This window comes from Eleginops maclovinus, chromosome 5 (assembly GCF_036324505.1).
Source record: "Eleginops maclovinus isolate JMC-PN-2008 ecotype Puerto Natales chromosome 5, JC_Emac_rtc_rv5, whole genome shotgun sequence".
NCBI classification, from domain to species: Eukaryota; Metazoa; Chordata; class Actinopteri; order Perciformes; family Eleginopidae; genus Eleginops; species Eleginops maclovinus.
The window spans coordinates 11,561,645-11,587,946 of record NC_086353.1 but is presented as its reverse complement, the minus strand read 5'-3'; the positions used below and the strand labels follow the sequence as shown (position 1 = coordinate 11,587,946).

The window sequence follows — 26,302 nt, the reverse complement described above, 5'->3', positions numbered from 1 at the left end:
ACATACCATTAAAAGCAAACCCATGAAGAACACAAAAACACACATGAACACCTAACAGCCATACAAACACCTCCAGCTCATTGTTTCAATATACTCTAAGAATACCAAGCAGCTCTATGTTTCTTGCTGTTTTCTCTGCCATCTACAGTACATGCTATTTGTGTGTTTGAATGAGTGGGTGTGTGACTGTGTTTCCATGTCTCAAGGCATGTGGGTGCATTCCCATGTCTGAACAGGAACTCTGACATGCTGTGTGTTCAACATTTCTTTCTATCATCCAGTCCTCTCTTCTCGCTGAGCTACAGAAGGCTTGAGGGAGGGAGCATAGGAGGAAGGTGTAGAAAGGTGGGAGGAAGCAAGCGACGGAGGTTGGGATGGAGGGAGGGAGGGAGGTCTACGAACACCCATCAAAGTTTAAACAAACATTCAGACAACAGCGGAAAACATCCCTGGGAGATTATGCATGTTGTTTTGCATCTATTTTTACGCTACATAAGCATTAACATTGGCTGCTCTTATGACGGTACTGTCAGCGTGAGAGATCTAACAACAGTTTGTGCAGAATAAAACATGAGAAGACAAGAGTTTTATAAATGTTGGGACAACACTATCACAGTGAAATATTTCAGCAGGATAAAAATACCAAAGTTCCAGTAAAAGTAGTCTTCAGGAGTCTTCCCTCCTGAATACAGGCTCTTATATGACTTTTCATCTCCCCCTCCCACGTGAAATAATAACAAACTTCCCGTACACTCTCCTTGCGAAGACAGTTTGTCTAAATAACAATAAAGGTGAACACAACTCCAAGTTTCTAATTAGCACATTCTGCACAGGTCACCTTGGAATATTAATCTGCATAATAAATTATTTCTAAAGCTCTGTGTGCATGTGCAGCATGAACCAGAGGTCACGGAGCGTCAACATTTGCAGACATCATTCTGTCACATGACTCATATCCACGCAGGCGGTTAACCCGGGGTCTTCACAAGGCAGCTATTTTGAGGTGTAAGAGACTATCACACTGCAGCTAGAGTATATAGCACAGGCAATGCCAATTCATTTCTGCTTCATTGTTCCTTAAAACCTCCCATCTTGACTCAAATACATAACTATAAAGTCCAACTACAGCTGATTTTCAGTGAGAATCAGATTTCCATGTTCTTGTCTGATATGCTATCATCCTCAGTCACACCTGTTGCCTACACTTAGAGGGTCTTTCACCAAGTTTGACCCTGGCTGAACCGTTAAAATTTTCCAGCAGCGCATTCAAAATGTGTAATGGGTGTGTGTTCCTTTGTCTTTAGGTAGTTAACATGTATTTACATTGCTGGCTCTATAGTACTTGTCTATTACAGATTGTCTCGGGAATTTCTCAGATCAATACAAATCTTATTAGGGGATCATTTGGGAAATCTGGCTTGTAGGCGGTGATTAAGACAAAAGCACTATGGTAACAAATCGGCAACTTGAAGAGAATTGAAAATTGATAAAAAAACATCTAGACAATGCAACAAGTCCTTAACAGCCAAACCCCATAAAGGCTCCATTTCCTTGAGAAAAATGCAAATAATTATTTTGTGATGCTGTGATATGTGTTGCTCTTATCAGCGGGACAACATCATGTGTTTGTGCCTCTCAAAACTGTTTGAAATGACTATTAGAAGAGAGTTTAATGATGTTACAACACTATGTTTAAGATCGCTAGAATACAAGTACAAGAGCTGATTGATTATCATGCTGTTGTGATGAACCTCTATTGGTCTTGCTGTGTCTAGTTTATTCATGTCTTTGTAACCAGCTAAGATGTAGCAGTGTGGTGAGACCGCAGGTGATCCCCTTTCTGCAGTCTTGTTATTCAAGGAAGATCAAAGACTTTGTGGACAGAACAATATGAAAATGTAGGACATTTCCCAAACCTACAAGATGTATTTCCCAACACAAAATGGCTGATGTGAACAAATGTTTAACGTATGTATTACCAAATGATATAGCAAGCTAAGAAACTTAAATGATTGAAATGGGATGCTCATGTTGCATTAAGTATTTAACAAGTAGAACATTTAAATAAGGGGGAATAGCTGTTCATGAAAATTAGCAGTTGGAATAGTATCTGGTTCATCAGTTCTTATAAAATGACATAAAAGGCATATCATTTCAAATAATCAGACTTTGCCCCTCAGTTCTGTTCCTCACTGTTTCATCTCGAAAGATTTGACAGTTTGAGATTAAGAACCTCCCAGACACTTACCCCGCCTGTCTCCTCTTTGTCTAGCAAATCAAACTCTCTTCTCTTTTCCTTTTGAGAGCAAGGCACCAGTCCAGTAAAATAGAACAAAAGCTTCTGCCCAGAAGAAATCTATACAAGTAAGATTTTTAAAAAATGAAGAAAAGAAAGCTGTCATGCAGGTTTTAAGACACAACGTACAATGGTTTCAAAGGCTCATAGAACTCACGCTCAAACATAAACAGCCTCGTAAACATTCAACACAAGAGTGAATAAAAAACAACAGCCTCAGCAGAAGCACATCATGTAGTTCACACAGTTTAACATATAATGTACACATACTGTCATGTGTTTAATGCTTTCTGCAGTTTAGTCTCTCAATCAAGATAAAAACAAAAGTAAATATTGGTGATTTTGTATGACTCACACAGATTTGGTTTTGCAAACTCACAATTTATAAGCTGGGGTGGTTTTACCATAGGTCATGATATTAATGCAGTGAAAGCCAATTTGGTTTAATTCCTTACATATGTCAGCATACATTAAACCACATGATGAAAATAGAGTTTACAACATAAGGCAGATTTAGGATGAGAACCCCTGTTAGCTGACCCACTAAGTATCCTAAAAGGACTGCTGTGTAATTAAGCCTTAATGCTAATACCTCTCACGTCAAAGGGAGCAAAAGCCAATGATTTGACAGAAACAGAAGAAAATCTTCTGCCCTCACAAGCCCTTTAACCATGAAGGGGAAAATAAAATTTGACATAATAATGTATTAGGGGAAGGGGAGAGGGTGGTGGAAATAGATGTGGGCATTGCTAATGTCTCTTGGGGCCAAACTGTGAGATCCACTTTAATGCAAACAGTGTTTCATGTCTATCCTTGGCCTGTGTGGAGCGGCCAGATGGCAGAAAAGTCAACTGATAAAGTCAAACATGTTTACAGAAGGTGAGAACGCGTTGACAGAGGCTGGTGATGAGATGACAGCACCCTGCTGGGAGACAGCGAATGTCACACTGCTCCGGGTGAACAGGAGACATGCTGCTAAGTTTTGCTCCAAATTAATTTGCGTCAAAATGTCTAATGTGTTTTTGAATGAGGCTTGACTAAATATTTCCATGCAAGCAGGAAGATGAGAAACGCAGGATGTGTCCATTTATACATGTTGGTGAGGGTTGTGTTTCTGCACACTGCAAGGGATAACATTTTAAAAAGCCTTCATTTAAATGGATCTCTTCAATAGCAACAGTTATCACATATTGTTAATGTATATCTTTTTATTATGTCAACATTTAGCTTCCCCCGATATGGGATTACAAGCCACTGCTTTTCATCAAACATAAGAAAGAATATAAATGAAACCAAATAAAAAAAGGTTTTATTTATTATTTTAGATACTTTCAATTATATTATACACAGAGGCATAGCATGCTTAAAAAGGAAGAACTTCATCCTGACTGACGGCTCTCCTGGACCTCCTCTGAATTATATGTTTATGTGTCAATTAATGAACATTAACAGACTGTTTGCTCTCCTGCCCTCTAGGAGGCACTACAGGAGCCCCCGCACCAGGACCAGCAGGTTCAGGAAGCACTTCTGGACCTCAGCTATCACCTGGCTGAACAATGACAGCTGCACACCCTGTACACCCTGCGCGCGCACACACACACACACACACACACACACACACACACACACACACACACACACACACACACACACACACACACACACACACACACACACACACACACACACACACACACACACACACACACACACACACACACACACTCTGCCCCTGGATACCCAGTGACTGACTGAATTTGATGAGTGACCTCAATCAATTATTTATTATTATTTAAAACATCAACACCTGATTATATTTATTCTGTGGATAGTGTCCGTATTATACTGTACCTGATTTATAGCGTTACCAATATCTACACTGCTGTTACTGTTTATGCTACCTCATAATGTTCAGAGTTTAAATACATTCAGTTTGTGTGTATCTGTCACATGATTATATATATATAATACTTGAACAACTCTGCACTTTCTGCTGTTTTGCACTTCTGGTTAGTTGCTAACTATATTTGTTGTACTCTGTGCGATAATCAAATTATTTGTCTAAAATTGTAACTGAAATGTTATACTATCACACCTCCCCACAAGAGGAGTTATAGTTTACAAATACATTTATAAACCTCTCTGTTGCATATCATTAATTCATCTTTACACCGTTTACCACCATATGAATGGAGTACTTAAAGTAAGGTGTTGCCAAACATTAAGTGGTATAACACCAAACTGGGCACACAAAGATTTCTGCTTCTTGAATCAGTTACTAATCATGTTTCTTCCTGAACCATTTCTACTGAATCTGTACTCATTAGTCAGCCTCAAATGAATAGCATATGCTCACCGCAGCTTGGTTAAACAAGAACCTTGGACCAAAAACCTGGCATCACAAATAGCAATGCTTCATTTACTTGTGTAAGGTTGGTTTCGGAGTTACTATCCTCACAGTTTTTTTTTGCACAAATAAGGTCTTCAAATTAGCATGAGATGAGGTTGCAACACCTCTCCTCCTTTTTCGTGTAATTTGATTTCCTGATGAGCTCACATAATCACACTCAGTCCTATAAGAGCCGTTGAATGTTTCACAGTTAGGGTTTCACCACACTGATTTTCAGCAGGTGATTAAAAAACCAGAAAAAACTCAAGGTCTGATTTTAGACCACAGACACACTCAGTAGTCAGAAAGACACAAACAACTGTAGCTTAAGGAACAAAACATAAATCACTCTTCCCTCACACCCAATCATTAGCATAAATAGCATGTAAATGATGGAACAAAAAGCCCCCAAAAAACCTCCACAGAATCAACGTCGATGGCAAGCTAAAGAACAGACTGGACTGCCGCCTGGTGTCAGCAGATTGTATTACAACGCAGCGAGCGAGACAAGAGCAAGAAAGATGATCCGACTGATAGAGGAGAGTGGATGAGCCGGAAGGGCAGAGCCTTAAAGAGAGGAGAGGGAGAGGCAGCAGAGGAAGAAAGGAAGAAGATAAACAGACGGACGAAACACTTAATGAGACATAAGTATATCACAAAATATGCCGGGGTAAAGCAGAGATTGCCTTTGGGAAATAAAGCCAAAGAAGGGAGAGAGTAAAATAAACAAAAGGGCAGAGGAGGGTAAAGAGAGCAAATGAGGAAGTATGATTGCGTAGAAGTGGAGATAAAATGTAAAACACAAAGAGGGACCAAGGGAAAAGGAGAGGATCAAAGCAGGCATTCATCTTCTCAGCACCCACATGCCCTCCCCCTTTCCAACTGTCGTTTCTTTCACCTCTTTTGTTCGTCTGAAAGCATTTTAACGCCATGCCTGCTTTATCTTAAACTCATCAGTCCCCCCCCCCCTCATTTATCTGTCAAAAAACATATTTACCACAATCATTTTCAAACCTACGCTCTGTCCCCCTTCCCCCCCCTTCTTGCTGCATTTCCCTCCATGTCTCTCAATCATCCTCACTGCCAAAGCTCTCTCTCACACTCAGTCTCTCTGTTTATACAGTATCTGCTTTGCTCCCATCACCCTTTCTTCCTCCCGTCCACATCGCCCTCTCTTTCTTGCAGCAACAATCACGTAATTCTGCAAAATCCCCAGTATTTAAGTGAACATGCCCCCGCATCTCACAAACGGATGAATAAAAGCAGATGCAGGCTCACACAACAATTCAAACATGTCCCCTGAATAAAGCCCTACAATATGATATAACACGCTTAATTCTGGAGCTGTATACGACATGTGATATTTTTCAAAATAACACAATATTGCCATTCCTATTTTTTTCCGAGGAATAATAAAGGATTGATATCTTCTGAATGTAAGAAAGCCATTTCACTGAGAGTTTTGATGTTGATCTTATCTGTCCTTGAGCTGCAAACGATGGTTATTGTATAATTGGGGAATATCTTGATTTTGAAACTCCCCTGTCACAATTTATTTAGCTGATTCGGAGTGACATGTAAGAAATATTCTGCAAAGCTGGGGGGAAGATATTATCTTACATAAGCAATTTTATTTTTGGAGACTCCAGCAAAGATCTTTAATATTTATTTTTCTGATAAGGTAATTTGGTTGCGGTGCTGTAGCCTAAATAGAAAGCTTCCCTATTTAGTATCCGCCGATGGTGGGAACCTATATTGTGATATATGGGACAGGGTCTCTCATCCTTCCCTTCCTCCCTAAAGTGATAACAGGTGGGAGGCAGCCAGCTAACAAGTGTTTCAAACATCCACACAGAGAAATCCCAGCGCAGCAGACAGGAGGGCAGGTGCTATTCATGGAGCCTAAGAGATAATGAGGAGGAAGCTATAGGGAGAGAATAAAGTGAAAATGAGCGGTTACTGTATCTGTGTGTGTGTGTGTGTGTGTGTGTGTGTGTGTGTGTGTGTGTGTGTGTGTGTGTGTGTGTGTGTGTGTGTGTGTGTGTGTGTATATGTATGTGTATAAGTGTGTGTGTGTGGAAAGGACGTGCGTGTGTTGAATAAGGGGGATACATAAAATGCAATTTGGATCAAACAGGCATACAAAGTAACTCCAGGGAATTAACCTAAAATACATTTCAGTCTAGTTTAATGTGTTTGGGGATGTGATATGAGATATTGTTATGCTATGAAGATAGCAAATAAATGGGTTGAAGATAAATAACTTGTTGTATAGTATATTAAGAAGTGGGTAAAAGGCCAAGTAAATCTGGAGCTAGTTTAGAAAAGAACTAGCTCCAGTTCTTTACTAAACTAGAAAAGAACTGCAAATCTCCAAATCTCCCTAATAAATCTTTATTAGGGAGATTTGGTGCTTTAAAACACTGAGAAATGTGAGCACAGTTTGGCCAGGGGGGGGGGGGGGTGTCTTGGTCTTGGCACCAGTACAGCTGTTTGGAACAAAACGTCTTTTGAAAAGAGTAAACACATGCTACAAATATGTTGCACGGAGGAAGAGGATGAGCTGAGGCAGTAACAAACCCAGCAGGGTTACGGATGATGTGAGCGCATGCAGAGAGGAAGAGCTTTGTTGTAGGGAACTGGAGGTCTGATTCTTTTAGGATGCTGTTCATTACTGGAGCCAACGATGCTGTGCTGGCTTCACACCCAAACAATAAAAAAGGTGAAAAATGCCAGAGGCCATCCATGCTCAGGCACAGCAACACATATACTGTCATAAAGTGCAAGGTGAGGTGTTTGCTGAAGTTGATGCACTTTGCAGCGGAATATTTGTTTAACAATGTCTGCATAAATTGGCAAAAAAAGAGCGTACAAACTGCAGGATTTTGACACTACAGGCTGCGGTTCAAATCTGAGTCCCACGTTTGCTTAGGTCTTGAGAGCATAAGCAATTTGGGTAATTGGACAAAGATTGTTATTAAAGTAAGTAAATGTCTTGGGCTTCAATTTACGGTTGAAATATTTCAGTATTAAATCCGAGGGCACAGTCTTTACTTAACGTTTGAATAGTACTCCATATATTTAACATTGTACTTCACTACAGTGAATGGTTTGATTCACAACGGAAGGTCACATTCTTATTCATTTTCCATTGCCTATAAAGCAACTGACAGTTGATAGTTTGTTTAGTGATATGTTTGCCACAGCAGTATCAGCTAATGTAGTCTCAATTAGAGATGAGGCACTGGTTAAAAACGATTTAGTAAGCATTGACCCAACTTTTGTAAAGCTGAATCTTGCTATAGTTGCTACAAAAATATATATTGTATTACAGGAATATATATTGTAAAGAAAACAGAATGAAAGTTTTGCACATACATTCAAATATCTATGCCCGATAATTTAACAATGTCTCAGTATATTGATAGAAACATGTGGTTTGGACAAGATTTTACTTTCTTGCAGACTTATATTTGTTGTTGCAAGTTAGAAGTGTTTCAACCAAGACAGAAAGGCACTATATTTTCAAGCAAAAAGTCACGGAAGATTAAGCAGAAATTAAATTAAGGGATAATTTCCCGAGAAATGAGAGGTTCAAGCAAACGTGAACCGAGACCTTCGAGTATCATCAGAGACAGCAAGGGCTGTGGAGCTGAAACATTATGTGGTCGAATACTCAGCAGTGTGTTTACTCTGCAGACCTCGCTGTGCCACAGTAAGACGCAGCCAACAGGGCATGAGGAAGGAGCGGAGAGGAGGAGGAGGAGGAGGAGGAGGCTCAACTACTCTGAGCTGGCAGTCGGGGCTGAAAAACAAAGCCGGAAATCCGAGATACACACTGCAAAGGCTGGGTGCCACGAATTAGCAGTGCATCCTCAGTGCTGCTTATCACGTCTTACTATTGTTACAACTGATAGCACAGTTCTACTCACTGGCTGCACGTTGTATGCTCAGTGATATCCACTCAAAAAGTCCACTTGTAGTCACTCACAGTACTTTTTTAAGTCGGCTTCAGTACACATTTTCTCAGTGGGCCTGTTTGACCTAGATCACACCGACTCACAACCCCCCCTCTCACACACCAGTGTCTAAAGCAAGTCAAGAATCAGTTGTATCAAAATGACTTTTTCAAGAGGGTCCCTTTGAAGCAGTGCGAGTTAGGCTACAGACCATGCGTAGCTCCACAGAATGATGGCAGCAACACATGGAGTAAAAACAAGAGAGAGAATTATACTCCACTCATTGTGTTGTCTTATCCTATGCAGCTTTTGTGTGAACTCTCCAGTGTTTTTACAGAAACTGATAAGGCAAGTTCTCACATTTGAATCTCAAAGAGGAGGAAAACAATGACTATGACAGACAAAGGGAAGACAGTAAAATGAAGAAAAGTGGGAACAGAGGCAGAGAGAAATACAGTACTCATAGTTAGTGATGGTAGACAAGCCTTGAAATGAAAGGAGAGATGAAGTGACAGTGGGGCATGACCGAGAACATAGGGAAATGTCATAAGGATAAAACGATAAAGGAAGAGAGTGTAAGACAGTGAAATACTCAGAGTGAGATTGTGAAGAGAATGAGTGAAAGAGAAAGGGAATCATACGAAAAGATCACAAGAGAAGAGGAGGAATAAGACCGGGTGTTTGAATTGAATAGGAACGGGTAATGAGATGCTAATGTAACAACAAAGGAGCGTGTGCCCTCCGGGGGGAGCTACGCAACAGCAAGCTGCTTCAGTATGAACACATTAGACAAGGGAATTGAATTTTAAAATGCCCTTTATTAAACTACAGCAATGTACACAGAAACATATAGCCATTAAAGTCGAATATGATTTACATCTCCCACCCCTGGCACTATTTGAACAAAATAAAAACAATAGACGCTCCCCTGGAGATAGCGATTAAGGTGACAAAATGGGACAGAAACTGCAAAAAGCAGAGAAAGTATGAGTTGTGCATAACACCTCCTCCACAGGAAGGTCACCCTCCAGTGTGTGATATATGAGGTGAGCATGAGGACAAGATCTATTTGCCCTGAGAGGAAAAGGGTGAGCAAAAGAGAGAGGATAAATTGAAAGAAGGAAGAATAAATGACAGAGACTCATGAGGGAACATGAAGCTGGAGAGGAGGAATGGAGAAAAAGGAGGTCTTTGAGATATCAGACATGCTTTTGAGTAGGAGGAGGAGATGAAGCTTTACAAGTACAGGGGAAATAATGGAGAGATCCATGAAGCAAAAGATGTAATTACACAAGGGAATTAATGCAGGAACGGAGTGATGCGGAGGATCTGTATAAAAGGAGCAACTGGGCAGTACTCAACAGACTGTCAAAGAGAATACAGGAGGAAGGGAGGAGCAGACAGATATAAGCGTAGAGATATTACAGGACGCACTAAGAAAAAATTAGAAAGCTGAAAAATCATTATAATAAGTCCTCAAGAGGATGCAGAGAATGAGCCAATACCAAAGCACAATGAAAGAAAAATAAAAGCAAGCCGTATGTGTAAACCTGCAGGGACTGTGGGATATTTGTGCTAAAAGGAGATGCAGCAGTAACAGAGGTCTGTGATGAAGAGTACTGTTATGTGGAAAGAGTGTACGAACCATGTGTTGTATGAGGCACAAAGAGCAGAAGAAGAAAAAATAGAGGATGAGAGGATGTTGTGAATGAGTGAATGAGTACAAAGGAGGAGAGAAAGAACCAGGTTAAGGACATTCATTCAGGTGCTACTGCAGGTGCACTAAAGAAAGAAGCAGTTTGTTAGAGTTTACAGTAGAAACTTAAAATAATAACCTGAATGACACCACGTTTCTGTGTTTCCTTTAAGGTTGTCTTGACTGATGGGACAGAAAACAATCATACCTCTCCTAATTTCTCTTCCTTTAGCTAATTACTGTATATCTTCTAAACCTGAACTTCTGTACTACTCAACTTTCTATGTCTCGATTTGACTTCTCACCAACCTTAAATGTTAATATTTAAAACCTTATAAGAAAGCGAGATCCTAGTTTTAGGGGGGGAATTTTGAAGACTGTAATTTAAAGCTAGAAACAAAAAATGAAAACTGCTAATTCAGCTGTTGTTGCGCTATAGCTCAGAGGACCTGCAAGCCTGCGGCGTGTTTGCGCAGTGGCACGGGCTAATTGGGTTTCCGTTTTTAATTAGGCCAATTAATTAGGATGTGCAGCTGAAGCCGTGAGTGCTTCATCAGGTCATTTAGGGATTACAGGGAGAAAAAGTACAGTCATGGGAAGAGGGGAGGAGTAGAGGAAAGAAATCGAGCAAAAAGATCACGAGAGAAACTTTGTTGCGAGGATACCTTAGTGATAGATGGCTGCAACATTCGGCTGAGTGTTATCTGTAAATGATTCATTTACTGAGAGTGATTACCCATTCAAATCAATCAAATCAATCGCTGCATTTGAGAATCAGTGATTTGAAAACAGAGCCTGCTAATTCTTGCAATTTCCCGACAGACTCATTGTTGTTAATCTGCCATGAGAAACATGTGAAATAAGATGTGGGAAAAATTGGAAGAGGAGAAGAACAACAGGAAAATTCACAGGCAGTTCACAGTTTTCTCGATTGCAACTTCAAGTTCTTCATTTGTGTCCAGTTTCATGTACAACCTTCAGCATTCACACAACATGTTGCAGAGAAAATGTCCCACTGTACAGTATCAGCCCATGGAAGCCTGGGATTTAGGTTAAGTTAGGTCATATGTGATACATTTTGCCTGTAAATGACCAGCAAGAAGCAATTTGACTTTCAATGTTCAGGTCAGATCAGGTTCAAACAGTCAAGTCTGATTAGCACAACAATCTACCAAAGTACTGCATGCCAGTCCCTTTAGCACACAATGTGTCCAAACACTCACCTCCACAAACAGGAAGCAGGGCACGATGTAGGTGCTGGTCTTCAGCAGGCCGCTGTCATCGGGAAGGCTCCTCATCGCCCTTCTTTGAGCTGACAACTGACTGTCAATCATCTGTGGGGTCAAAGGTCATCACAAAGCTTCAGTTTTAATTGTTCTGTTCGAAAAACCCGGGTTGAACAAACACAAATACTTCATTATTTGCTAAATGTAAAAATGCAAATGTACAGTTATTATCACACAAGCACAGACATACTGAACTTCCTAAAGATATGGACAACAGTTTGTGTAGTTCTGCATTTTTTTAATGTTGTTTCATGTGTTGTAAGGTTCATAATACTCAACAACAAATTCAGTGTTTGCAGATACTGTGAGAAAAAAAAGCCTGGGTATCATGGAGGCGTATACTAGTAATACAGGAGAGCCCTATATTCAAGCTATTAATTAATTCATAGAGAAGTCATCCAGTCTTCCCAAGTCAACCTGTACTGTAGGTTTGTCTGTGGGTAATAATAGCCTTGAATTCTTACAAGGTAAAAAGACATGACTGTCACCTGGATTTTCTAAAAAACATGAGTCATTAAATGTGTTCTATAAGTTACTGAAGTGTAAATAATAGTCTATTTGTATTCGATGCTGGGCTTAAGAGTAAATCTTAGATGCTTGGAGGGTTTCATAGTCTGGTGATTGGCAAGAGAAAACATTTCAATTTGTTGAACAATTTATTTTCACTGCAAAGTTGATTGTCTCTCATTTGGAAATATGTAGCGTTGTCTCTATAATGCAAACAGCTTAAAAACAATGACAGGTGAAATATTTTTGCAAAAGATGTTGCTAGGCAGAAACAGTGAAATCGTGTAATACATTAGTGGTGCTCCTCTCAGTGATACAGGGCACCCGTTAAGTAAATGCAGGTATATGTGATTCTCAACATCAAGTACCATGGGTTCGAGTGCCTAAGATCTTCAATCACAATGGACAGTTTTCACACACAAACCCACATACATTCTGCAACGTGCATCTAAAATGCACACATACAGTACCAGTGCACACACGCACACGCACAGTATGGGTAGCCAATCAAAAGAATTGGGGGGTGGGATGAAGTTGAAAGGAGGAGAAGTAGAGTGGAAACAGAGGAGTGATGATCAAAAACAAAAGCCTGACAGAAAGAGATAAGAGAGAGACAAAGTCATGAGGCAGACATTCGAGACTCTTCAGAAGTGAACAGACGAGGGCGGGGGAAAGACAGCAGACTCAGCACTGGGAAATAACAGTTATCTGGGGAGAACAGGTAGAAGTTGAGAAAAAACAGCTTCAGTCCCCAAAGTGGGAATAGAAGGAGACAGGGGAAGAGTTGAGGTGAGGAAAGTTAGAGCAAAAAAGCTTATGAGATGCTCAGGGTTTCTGACATGCAAATGAGTGCACTCTTGATGAATAATGTCAGCTTCTACTTTTATAAGTTCACAGGCACCTCAAAAGGTCTCCAAGTACATCCTCTTTGAATCAAACAGCTAATGCATTATTGATAAGAACTTTGAAATCATGATTTTATCAATCGTAAAGCAACTGCCCTCAGCAGTCCTCAACATCATTTTATTCATTCAAACACCAACTGGTTCTCCTCTTCAGACATCGAGTTTATTCCCTCATCTCATTGACAACAATTATCTCTGTGACTTTATAGCTGAGGGCAAATCTCGAATGCAGTGTCAGCCCTTTCCTCAATCAATGGTCGTGAGAGGGGAGGAAGCCACCGCACGGGGTTGGAATGCCTCCATGTCTTGATCATTGATATAGAAAAAGTCATTTTTATAAATGTAACAATGAAAGGCACCAACATCTACATCCTGCAATTAATCTTTATTCTTCAACGCCTTTTTCAAAAGTCAAACATAAAAGACCTACAGAGCTACACATCAAAAATGCACCTGTCTCCGGAAACGGATTAGTAGTCCCTTTCATTTAAACATGCAGTATTTTGGAGGATATATGATGATGATTTCTTTGAAATCACCTCAGGTGCTGTTACACTGGTAACTTAAACTTAAATCATGTGTCAAAGATGTCCCTAATGCCATTTTTGTTCCGCATCATAGCTTAACCATCACTTATTTATAGCTTAACATGAGACGTGTTTATTGCAGAAAATGTCTGTCATACATTTTGCTACAAATTATATTTCTTGTTGTTCCAAAGGAAATATTTCTATATATCCACATGTGCAATGTTTAGCTTGGTGACATACACCCAGATAAAGTAGTAGTGATTACACTCACTGTGTTTGTGTGTTAATTGATCATATATTTTGTTTCCTCTATTGCCTGTCTGCCCCATGGGGAACAATATCCCACCATTCCAACTACACAAAAGCTTTTATTGGTGAAAGGTATTCATTGATACCAAGTAAAGAGAGAACAGGTTGTACAAGTTGTGGCAGAGGATAAAGGGATGGCAAGTGGACACACACACACACACACACCCACACACACAAAAAGGAGGTCGTATTCCTTTATTTACGCGGTCTTCTAAAGTAACAAGAAGCAATCAGGCATGAGTTTGGCATGACTGACCGTCTGTTGTGTGGCTGTCCATGTTTTTCACTATGATGTGCATCCCTAAGCTCCACACTGGCACCTCGGCCACAAAAGACCCACTCACTATTTCACTGGCGCGCACACACACACACACACACACACACACACACACACACACACACACACACACACACACACACACACACACACACACACACACACACACATTCACACATTCACATAAACAAGTCCGTGCACAACTCACCATCATTTAAGTATTCCTTACATGTCAATATGGATGTCAGTCCAACAAGTGGTGTTGCACAGCTGACGCCTGTGTGTGTGTGTGTGTGTGTGTGTGTGAGAGAGAGAAAAATCATCCCGCACATAATTTCGTCCTTTAACTGCACCTGAGGTTCATCAATGTCTGTGGTATAAGACTCACAATCCCACTCACACATTGTCTCTCTCACATACAGTACACAGTCATTAATGTTCAAGAACAACCCATATCCAAAAAGATTAAGGACATAAAACAAGCATTAACTGGTATGAAAAACTCTCACCTTAAATATGTGTTTGCTTCTGCTTATATGTGACCAATACTCCTCCAAGTCTTTAGGAGGATTTGCTCCTGCAGAGGACTCCCATTCTGTAGTTGCGTTGTGGTCTCGGCTCCGCTCCTTTCTCTTTTCGCCTTTTCGTCTCTTTCAAAGCAAAACCAGCCCTCGCTTCCACCGCTCGCCACTGAGTGTGAATAGAGAGAGAAGGAAAGCTTGTCCACTGCCAAGCACCCAGCCTCCAGCCAGCCTACACTATATCTGTCTGCACTCTGCCGCTAAGCTAAATATGATGATCTTCAACAGTACTTCAAGGCTAATTAGTCAAGTGAAGGGATCCACGGGCATGGTGAGCGAGCATTTCAGTGCAGTTGCCGGTGGATATTAGGAGAGGAAAGAGAGAGAGAGAGAGAGAGAGAGAGAGAGAGAGAGAGGTAAATGAGAGGAGGAGAGTGGGAAGAGGGAATAATAAAATGAGACAGCTGGAGAGGAGACAGAAGCAGAAAAAGAGGCAGCATGTGTGTGTGTGTGTGAGAGAGAGAGATGCAAAGGGAGAGAGGGTGCAGAGAGAGGGGGAGGAAGTAAGGGAAAAAGAGAAGGGGGGGTAGTTAATTGTGAGTCTGAGACACAGAGGCGAGAATGGGAGACACTGTGAACCTAAAAACACAGGCAAAATAATTTGATACTGTTTGAGTGCACATAATGGAAATTCAAAAAAAGGATATGAAAAAAAGGTATGAGTAATCTGAAAAGGGTCATTGTTTTGTTTTTCTGTGTGAATAATTAAGAATAATGACAATGTGAGCTCAGGTGAGCTGAGAACATAAACCAGCTTAGCCTTTTGGACAGTAGACAACGAGTTACTGATGCATCGTCGTGTGGAAAAGTGGGACGCATCCTGCACATGGCCCTATGTGGGTCAGAGGCTCTCAGGTGCATGCTCACCAGCTGCTTTAGGCAGTTTTAAACAAAAAAACAGCGTGCGTTTTTGTACATGTGTACACATACTGTATATGCATTGATTGATATGCAAAGGCACTGGAAAGTTTCTTCAGGCATTGCCACATAGGTCTGAACAAAGAGTGGACTTATTGTACATATAATAATGTGTTTTCCCACCAACCAGTTTTTCAGCTTTTTTGTTTTAAAAGTCTTTTTGTTCTCTCTCTTTCTCTGTTATAAGTTATATATATGGCAGCTGACAAGAGAGTTAGTGCCAGATTCAACTCCCAATATTAAGAGTAGTCGATGTAATAGCGCATGAATTAACATCTTGGTGTAACATTAAGCTGTCTTTGGCTCTTTTTGCTGTAACGAATGAAAATGTCCCCTCTGTGGAACGAATAAAGGATCTGATTCTGATCTGAACATTTTCTTTGGATAGTTTTCTAAAATCTGTGTGCCAAATTTGGATTGAAACCTATAGTCATTTAAGGTTAGAATATGGAGTTGGTTAGCCTTTAATATTGCTTAAAGTTAAGGAAAAGTTTAACAATTTGTCAAGATTTAGATCAGAAGATTGATACAGCTCTCATGTCATGTCAGTGAATATGAAAAAGTGGTCGGTTAGCTTAGAATAAAATCTGCCTTCACACATTAATAAGCAAGTTATCTTGGTGGGTTACTACATTATTTGACGCAGACACTACCTAGAATTTGTTGTTTTTTAAAACGTTTGCTTTATATTTATCCTAAATACAAGAGTGCGGTATCAATCTTCTCACCAGATTTTCTTTAGCAAAAGAAGGAAAGAAGTATATTAATTAAATGTTAAACTTTTTTTTACCGATTGAGGAAAGTGAACATTCTCATATTACATCCAAACACTGTATAGCAATTTACCCCCATCACTTTGAAATCAAGTTTGAGGGGGACACCGGTAAAGGGCATAATCAGTTTAAACCATTAAGAGAAATCTCAGGAGAACAGGTGGCCAAGGACAAGCATCAGCTTTCCTTCTGCCAATACACATTTCCCGGTACATCTCCATTTCTTACAAAATACTTTTAAACAAAATGAGAAAGGAGAAAGCGTTACGAAATGTCCCCACCAACCCTTCTGCACTCAAACAAATCATTCACAGCTGGAGAGGGCACACCACTAACATGAAAAGAGTATTTTTTACCCCTGATTCATTGATGGTTATAATCACGGATAGTTCCCATGGCAACACACTGCATTCATACAGTACAATGACAAATGAGGAAATGTGGAAATGTGGATATGCAGAAACACACACACACACACACACACACACACACACACACACACACACACACACACACACACACACACACACACACACACACACACACACACACACACACACACACACACACACACACACACACACACACACACACACACACACACACACACACACACACACACACACACACACACACACACAGAGGAAATAAATAGTATTCTCTCACAGCAAACAAATGACACCACATTGTGATCAAAAGTCAATAATTGAAAAGGCAATCATGACAACAAGTCATTTGTTCTTCTTCTCATTATCGTTATTTGTACTGCCACTTGAATAAATATAAATGTTCACTAAAGCCATCTCCAATTGTGATTTCAATAATGTGAAGACATAAAAGGCATCACCTTCAAAAGTATACCAGAAGTTGACACTTTCCACATTGTTATGTCACAATAGCACATTGCTGCACATACATAGAAACAACTGCAAGGAATTTCAGTGACTATAATATAATCTTCCTTTCACAGCCTCCCAAGGGACATGTTTATTTGCTGCTCCATCACTTTAACTCACACTCTGTAGGTGTGTGGTTTTCAAGTGTTATCTCTTTCATGACGGTTAATATCTTTACACGTGCCTGTCTGGCCGTATAGATTGATGTATGTGATCATTTATCATCAGACGTTTGAGAGTGCAAAGAGAAAGTTGTCAAAGTCAAGGGCAAAATGGGGAAGGTAAGACTAAATAGAGCAAGTACTCAGAGGTGGGCATGAATAGCCTGCAAATAGGCAGCACACACACACACACACACACACACACACACACACACACACACACACACACACACACACACACACACACACACACACACACACACACACACACACACACACACACACACACACACACACACACACACACACACACACACACACACACACACACACACACACACACACACACACACACACACACACACACACGACTTTTTTTTTCTTTAACCTTCCTTTTCAAACTAGGTTTCCTATACCCAATGCATTGTGCCTTAATATGATGTTAGGGGGAATTTAAAGGGCTGGAAGTTGGACTTGTGGATTGGCATATATCACCCTCGACTTTCAACATCTTCCCTAGATAAGTGTTTTTGTTGTCAAACCCTTACCTTAGCTCGCTATAACTAATATTTCCATATAAAATAGGATCAGGTAACTGGCAGTATGTGCAAGGGTGACAAATGAATAGAGAATTGCTAAGAGTTTTTGTGACAATCAGTTTTTATTTTCATGGCAAAAACTGTACATATGTGTCACACTAAATCCAGCTATTTCTAACAAAAACAGTGAAAAAAAATACTGTATGCTACCTGCATGGCTTCCTAACAGCAGATATATAGCCATCTCACAGGTGAACAGTAGCTCCCTGCATATAAACATGTTCACCATAGAAACTAAAAATGTGATCAATGTTGTTTGTCTTAGTTAACTGACCCAAACCATAACCATGCCTCTTAATTAGCTGCTAACATGATCTCTAATCCAACCAATTCCATAGATGCCATATCCGGGTATTGCAAAAGCCAATATCTGTTAGCATGCAATCCTATTCACACAACCATAGACATACAAATAAGCCACTTTAAGTATGCTATGTTAAAACCAAACCAACTGGCATCCAGCTGTCAGAGGTTTCCACAACATTTTTGACTCACAAAATGTAAGTAGTACACATGAACCTCACATTAGCAACCACTGATGTCGTCCCCTTTTACACTTGACTTGTGTGAACAAAAAAACAAGAACAAACAGAAACAAATAGTGCTTTTTCTACAGTATGCTACAAAAGCACATACAAACGCACACACAAGGGAACAAAGAGCACTCTATAGAAGGTGCTGGTACACTTTGCATGAACACACAGATCACAAAAGCACATGCATGCAGTATTGTTAAGCAAAGCTTGCTATACTGACAAATACCTCCCCCCACAAACACATGCACACAAAAAGGACAGAGAGACTGAGTGGCCATGGCGTTACGGAGAAGCTGTTTGATAAGAGCCAGTGCGTGTTTCTTAATGTAGAGACTCTCTTGTCTTGGGAAATCAGAAGTAGGCCGAGTCAGTAGATGTGCTCATTTCATACACTATCACTGTGGATCACCGCCAAGGACATTCTCACTTAAAATTGCCATGCTGGGGAATTTCAGCCATAAAGAATTAATCAGATTTTTAGGAAAATGGGATTATAAAAGAAGATACAGTACAGGTCAGCAGTGCTGTAATTCATGCATCTAAAACCGTGACCATCTCTAAAGACGTTGTAACAATAGTACTTCAGGGGTGCATACACCAGATTTGGGGGAATTAAAAAAGCAATTAATCGTGATAAAATGAGACTGAATTATATTGTAGTATAAATTATACATGAGTAAGTCATAATGAAATAACCATAAAAATAGCTTAGCCTAGTTGTATTTCATGAAGCTCTCAAGTATTTGAATGGTGCCTTTGGTCCGTCTTTCCCACACCAGAGTCAATACATGTAGTGACATGATGTAATACATGAGGACACTTTTTTTGGTGTGAATAGTATGAAGGCAAACTTGGGCCAGTATTATTAAGTTACAAACGAAATGTTCTCCCAATTAATTACTCCTCAATACAAGTCCAACCAATCTGTCCTTGTCAAATACATAAGACACAAGGAACAAAACAATCCATACTGAACAAAACAGCTAGACCTGAAATCCTGCATACACAGAGAGATGGGTAGTGTATATAAATCTGACTGATCATTCAAATTAAATGGTAAACTCCACAAAAACCTACCTTATAAATATGGCACGAGTCAACCCAGCGGCTGGGTGTCACCAAAATGTTTTGACCCCGCGCTCCTTAACAAAGGGCACCGGCATAAGTTAACCTGCATTAGCGATGGATACCCACAGTCAACCTGTATCACACGAGAAAATACAAAAGATTGTTAAATAAAGTTGCTCTTTATACCAACTTTATGTCAACAGCTTTCAAATTAGGTTTTGTCTAAATAACAATTCTTTGTTACTCTACATTCTCAGATACAAGCTCTTGCATGAAGCTGCACTTTAAAAGCTATTTGAATATTTCAATCGGGTTTAGCATCATCAAAAATGCTGTTTGAATAAAAGCAGCAGCAGTATTGTATAACTGAGTCATCTTGTAGGCTATGGCTTCCTTACTTTAGGGAAGTAGAATCATTGTTTGACAGTTTGAGTTGTTATAGATGGCTAGGTTAAGCAAAGTGCATCCACTCAAATGTATAAACAGCTCAGTTGTTAAAGAAATATGAAAAGAAAGTATCCGATTGGTATTAGTATTGGTAGATACTCAAGGTTGCAATATTAAAAATGAAAAAGATAATCAATATTATATGTATAATTTGCCAAAAACACAGCTAAATATACATTATAGGCAATCGTTTACATGACACAATTACCTAGTTAAAAACGGTTTAATCCAACTGTAAAATGATGCAAACAATATGTTATATCCTCTATAGCCACTAATAACATGGTATCCAATATAAAGGTTTAGTAGCCTAAGTATTTCCATTATTTTTAAGCTATAAGACTATCAAAATGCTTTCTTTCCCATGAAAATAAATGTATCAGGGTTTCTTAGTAGCTATACTTGTGTTTTTCTTTATGTGACTTATGTCCAGGATTAACATCTAAACACCACAAATAAATAATTGAAAAGTAAGGCAATCATTTTAAAGTGAAAGTGCAGGATGTGTAAAACTTCAGTTGAGCTGAGAGGGATTTTACTTGTTAAGGCATTCACAGAGACGTTTTACATGACATGCAATAGCTTGGCTCATCTCATTCATGCGATACAGTTCCCATGCACGTTTTACCTCATCAGTGCTGGTACCATGATAAGGGCCTTGAGCACCTGCAAGAAGCAGACCACATGGTGAGGCTGATGTTAAATGATTTTTGTGGTTGAGCAGTTGCAGTCAAAAGTATACCGACTGTGATGTCTACAATAACTTTATAAAACATTATTAAAACGTTCACATATAGACGAAACTGAGAGTAGCATAATGTTGACACTCAAAAGGCATGTCTACCGAGTTCGATGTTTGTTTTACAGCTTTATGCTTGAAGGAGCCCTAGAAAAGTAAACATCGCATTGACTTTTAACATTCTCCCTGCAACATTTATACAAACACCACATAGCGTGTTATATTGGTCGTTAAGTAAGCACCTTAACCTGTTACTTTCGAAGCTGTGTATCTGGTTTGCAGTTATTCAGATCAACAGGAAACATGAGGCTGCTGCTGCTGCCGCCGCTGCTGCTGCTGTGTGGAGGGCTGGCCTCTCGGTAATGACTGGAGTCAGGTAACCACCGGACAGACCGACTCTATCCCTCCTCACAGACGTATTCAGACACGAAGAGAGGCGGTGAGAGAGCCGCTTGACGACAAGGTTTCTGTTCGTGTTTTATCAATGCCTGGACCTACTCCCTAAAACAAACTTTTCAGAGCTGGTAAAGTTTGACAAACGTAACCACGCGCCGTCCGATGTTCATGTTGACGACCGTGGCATTAGGGAGGCAGCGCTGTGCGGGGGCTACTCAGGTGTTCAACTACTCGGGAGAGTTTGTGTCGTAGTTTAGCTTTGGGGCTAACTAAAAACTAATTACGCTGGAAGAAAGACTCCTCTCTCCTGCTTTCGCTTTTTGTCCTGTGTCCACCTCTCTCGTTTTCAACCTTCATTCGATTGGACCTTAAAAACCAAGTGGCCAAGTTTGAACAGGTAAGAGTCTTTTTGGCCAACATTTTCCGCATGAATTTTAACAGGTTTGGTGTACGTGGTGGGTCGGGGTTGACACTTCTTGAAACGGAGCCAAGGTGGAAGTGAGTCCAGCTACAGTGGACAGACCCAGCAGCTGTTGACATGTCTGACCTCTGTTAAGCATTTCAAACCAAAGAGTCATACTATGATTAAAAAACCCTCTCTGTTCAAAAGTCAAAAGTGGTGTTTTCTGTCCCTCTTTGGATTATTTAATCATGATCCACTTTAATAAAACATAAAACTTTCATTGTACACTGTTTTGACTTAAGAGTTAAAGTCTTATAGTTAATGGAGTTTTTATCTTAAAAAGTATACCATTACTTGTGTGCAGTATCGGGTGTATCTTGTTTTAGCATGTGTTGCAGAATAGCTGTATCTCTTTTCTGCACTTTATTTGTCAGTTTTACGAGTAATTAAGTACAAAAGCTTTGAGTTTGCAAGGCATTTACAACCGTTTTATGGTGCAGTGGTTACGATAGTGGAGCTATCTTTTGACACTTTCCTAGCTGATGCTGCTGCTGCTGCAAACACACACACACACACACACACTACAGTTAAGATCTCAATTCGTGTATTTCAGATTAACCACACATTTCTGCTCTGACTTTCGTATGTATGACTCGTCTATTTTACAGCAACGCACTCTGCTGTTTCATCGGTTTTAACCACAGATATCCTTTTTCTGTGCTATACTCAAGCTTTATTTAAAGTAAAAAGCCCATTCCTGCCTAAAAAGCAATCAAACAAACACTGCTTAGCATGCAGTTGAGCACACTGGTTAACAAGCAGAGATCCCAGCAGGAGCCCCTGACACTGCCTTCCTTCTGTCAGGCTGGAAAACTGAGGAACTTTAGGCCATACCCGGGGGGTGTTGCTCACCTCTGGCTCATTTTGACTCTCAGGAAACAGTCATTTTCACCAGGGTTTGTTAACAAGCAATGGCTGCATATGTCTGTGGTTTCAAAGAGAAGTTTCCCATAAAGGATTCACTGCACAGGATACATGAGGATATAAATGTCACAGTAGCCAGAGAAGAAAGCATATAATAGATCAGCGATGCTGTTTTATGAGTCAATTAATAGGTCAATCACTCATGAGATAAAGTTCAGCTGGTGTCAACCTCAGACACACCTTCCTGATCTTCAATGACATTTATGAAGAAAAGCCATGCAGTAGAGATGCTGTAAATTATAAGTATCCGGGTGAGTTTTGTATTGACTTTGCACTCGGCTTGACGGCCACATGTTGCTGGTTTTGCCATTCGGTTGTAGTGGCATGATATTTAACTCTGTCATGCTGCTGTCACATTTTCAGCTGTTTGACTCTTTTGAGGGTTGTGCTGACTGTTCATGTCTGGCATTCTTCTATGCTGACAGTTTTTAGTCTGACTCATAAAGCTCACTGCTGTCTTTTGTGATCGGTCAAACAGATCTTTCTACTACAGTCTTTCAACTTTAACGTTTTCAACATTATTTGTAACAGGTATCACATTTTTTAATTTCATTTCGGATGTGATATTGAAGTATCTGTGACATTTTGGCTATTATAAACGTTAGAACACGACCGATATTAGCTTATTAAAGGTTTATAGTATCAGCTTATATACTATATATGACAAAACATTTAAATAAACTGGCAAATATATGTTTTGTACAACAAGGATTAATGACATTTATTTTTTAAATACCTTAGTACATAACATATTACATCACACAACAGTAAATGTATTGTTTGTAAACTGTAAAAAAAAAAATTAGGGAATTTTGTTATTATTTATTTATGTTAGGGTTTGTGAAAGCAAAACTAAAATTGCCTGATATGTTAGTATACAATTTTTTTAAATTCTCAAATATATATATAAAAAATTGGGTTATAAATGTGCTGTCATGCAGTGTGACCCAGGTCTTGTTGAGGTCATACCTCTGACAATCATTACAATTTTCTGTGTCTAAATAACACTTCTCTTTCTAATCTGCTGTTATGTTTGTTGCCCTGCAGCTGAAATGTTTTACTTCTTTCTTCTTCTCATGCAATAAACAGCATAGAACCAGGGTCGATAAGGCATTTACTTGTGAAGCAGTTTTGATTAGAATCTGCAGAAATCTACTCGCATGTTCAAAGTACAAATGAGATGGCTGGAGTGGGCGAGATCACTGTTAAAGACAGATGAAGGGGCAAAAGAAACTGTGGTCGTAAGCACCACAAATCAGCAGAGAGTTTTATCTTTTCAAATCGTGTTGGAGAAGGTAGGAGAGATGGAGGGAGATTAAAAATCGGCAAGATAAAGGAAAGGGGAGACAAAGGAGTAGCCGGGAGAGATGAAATCCACCACTTCTTTGCTTCGAAAACTGGGTGATAGATGGATTTTCAGGGGGATGGAAATTCCTCACTGCCAAATTGCCCCCAGCATGTATCTCTCCGTCTCTCTTTGTGTTCATCCTCAGCTGATGCGATATCACAGCTCTTTCCCTCTTATATATAGTGTAGCATTGGCATCAGAAACAAACTTCACTGTTCCTAGATCTCCATGTTCCAAATAGGCTCTTTAAACGTTTAGAGAACCCTAGCCTGATTAATGTCGCCCAATGAACATAACACAGAGATCACAGAGAGTTTCACAGATCTACCTTACGCTGCTTCTCTTTGTGTGATGTTGCCACTGCTCATAATGTCTGTGACTGTGCTTTAGGCTGTTATTATTATGGCTTTACAGAGGATTAGACTTAGACAGGTGAAGCAGAGATGGTTCACCTGGAAACAAGATAGCCCCACAGTATGCTATTTTCTTCTGCTGGTTGAACAATGAACAATGGAAGTGATAAATAATTGTTCGCAGGGGACCTTCTTTGGCACAGAATGCTTAGAAAACCTCAATGTTCATGGTTGATGTGTAAATGTACATCATGTAGTATTCTTTTTGCTAAGGCAGCTAAGTATAGATCAATCTGTTTTGCTTAATTCAGCTATCACTTTGCTCTAGTTTATTTTACTCAGTTATGTTTCAATTTTAAAGGACTGCTCCATCATTTTAGTGTTTCAAATGTGCCCGAGGTTTATCAGACCTAAACCAGCTTCTTTATCTGATAACCAGAATGATGAGTGAACACGGGTAAATTGGGTGAAAGTTGTTCCGGTCTGTGTTGATAAAAAAAATGTCATGTGTTGTTTTTTTATTTATTACTGTATTGAGAAATCTTCAAATTGAGACATACGCTAAATTTCTCCCCAGTGAGCTCAGGCATCATGTGACGATGTATGTGCTAACATACCAGAAATACCAGCCACGCCCCAACATTCAAGTGTGATCTATAGTCGTCCTTTTGTCAGTCCTCTTTCTTTTGTGTTTTGTGTCTTGTTTAGGCTCAGGAGGCGTTTTTTTTTAGATTGCGCTCTTTAAATCATTCTGCTTGTCTGTGTGTGTGTGATATTCCTTTCATTGCAATAATGTGTTGACTCCGAGCCTCAGACATGCTGGCTGACAGTGAAGGAAGGAGGAAAACAGAAAACATTAACTAATCCTTGGTTTACTCAGTCTGTGGTACACAGTACACATGCCCTTTTTTGAACTGGCAACAATGTTTTAATCAAGCAAACAAGGATTAGACCGTTGGATAATGTGCTATGGTTGCGAAGTAACTGATCTGGGGAGATAACTTCCACAAAGACCTGAGCTTTGTCCAACGGGATGTTTAAGCCTCTTTGATTTCTTTTTTTCCTGAAATCCTACCTTCATTACCGATATAAATCTCAGTCTTTGTTAAAACTGTATGTTGTTGAAACATATTAAAATAGAAACACAGGTCAGTAAAAAGCAAAACAATTCTACAGCACCACAAACTGTAGGCCTCCAAATGCTCATTCAGTTAAATCAACACTTCTATAACAGAGGTTAAATCATTTTCAACAAAAAATGAACATTACAACCTTTATAGCTTATTGCGGGATGGTTTTATTAGACCTTGTTGTTTTTTGCTGTAGGCGTACGTAAACAACTAACAACAGGGCGCAGACCTCTGCCAAGGATGTTTTTGTAAGTGGAAAATAATGAGTGTATTGGCCCATACTGCACCCCACTTGTGTTTCAAACAAACAAGCAGACCAAACCAGAAATATAACCTCCTTAACAGGGGTAAAAATGCAACTTCAAGACACCACAGAAACAAAAACCCACAGCTGCTGTTACTAGGTATCATTGTCTGGTTAGCCTCTGCAGTTACCTGAATGATGCTTGTTTACTGAAAGGTGGGTGTGTATTTTAAATGTGGGCAAAGCATAGGAGCAAGTTAGACATGGGATATGCATTAGCTTTTATGCACCCTACTGATTAAACACAGAAAATAAGATTTTAATGGATAACAGAAAAACAGTAGGACCACATTTTTTTTGTCAATGTGTGTTTACTGAGAGAAAGTACTAGATGGAAGTGTTGATGCAAATACGTGATGCCAGAAAGCTGTCTAATGTGATACTGCCTTCCAAATCTGCAGCTGTTGTTGTTGTTGTTGTTGTTGTTGTTGTTGTTGTCTGGTCATTAAATGATAGAATTCTAATCATTGCCAACTCTTAACTAGAAGCAAGAAGCTCACCTGTATGGTAGC

The 26,302-nt window shown here is 39.7% G+C and overlaps 2 protein-coding genes and 1 long non-coding RNA gene across 5 annotated transcripts in view; 1 reads left to right on the top strand and 2 right to left on the bottom strand.

Moving 5' to 3' along the window:
* The window catches only part of plppr2b (phospholipid phosphatase related 2b), a 43,801-nt gene extending 28,725 nt beyond the window's left edge, over window positions 1–15,076 (bottom strand). For both annotated transcript variants that reach the window (XM_063884809.1, XM_063884808.1), the window contains exons 1-2: window positions 14,664–15,076; window positions 11,564–11,674 (exon numbers count right to left, since the gene is read on the bottom strand). In XM_063884809.1, the coding sequence (XP_063740879.1) occupies window positions 11,564–11,674 (111 nt within the window). In that variant the 5' untranslated portion in view covers window positions 14,664–15,076. The remainder of the gene's footprint in view (window positions 1–11,563; window positions 11,675–14,663) is intronic.
* A 3,167-nt stretch (window positions 15,077–18,243) lies between these two features.
* On the bottom strand, window positions 18,244–21,629 carry LOC134864779 (uncharacterized). The gene is made up of 3 exons (XR_010165873.1): window positions 21,115–21,629; window positions 20,762–20,799; window positions 18,244–19,819 (listed from the first exon to the last, which is right to left on the bottom strand). It is a non-coding gene; the product is annotated as an uncharacterized LOC134864779 (long non-coding RNA).
* palm3 (paralemmin 3) overlaps window positions 21,176–26,302 on the top strand; it is a 31,978-nt gene continuing 26,851 nt past the window's right edge. The window contains exon 1 of one of the 2 annotated variants that reach the window (XM_063884017.1): window positions 21,176–21,665. The gene's annotated coding sequence lies outside the window, so the exon portion shown is untranslated. The remainder of the gene's footprint in view (window positions 21,666–26,302) is intronic. The other variant, XM_063884016.1, reaches the window with a different exon arrangement.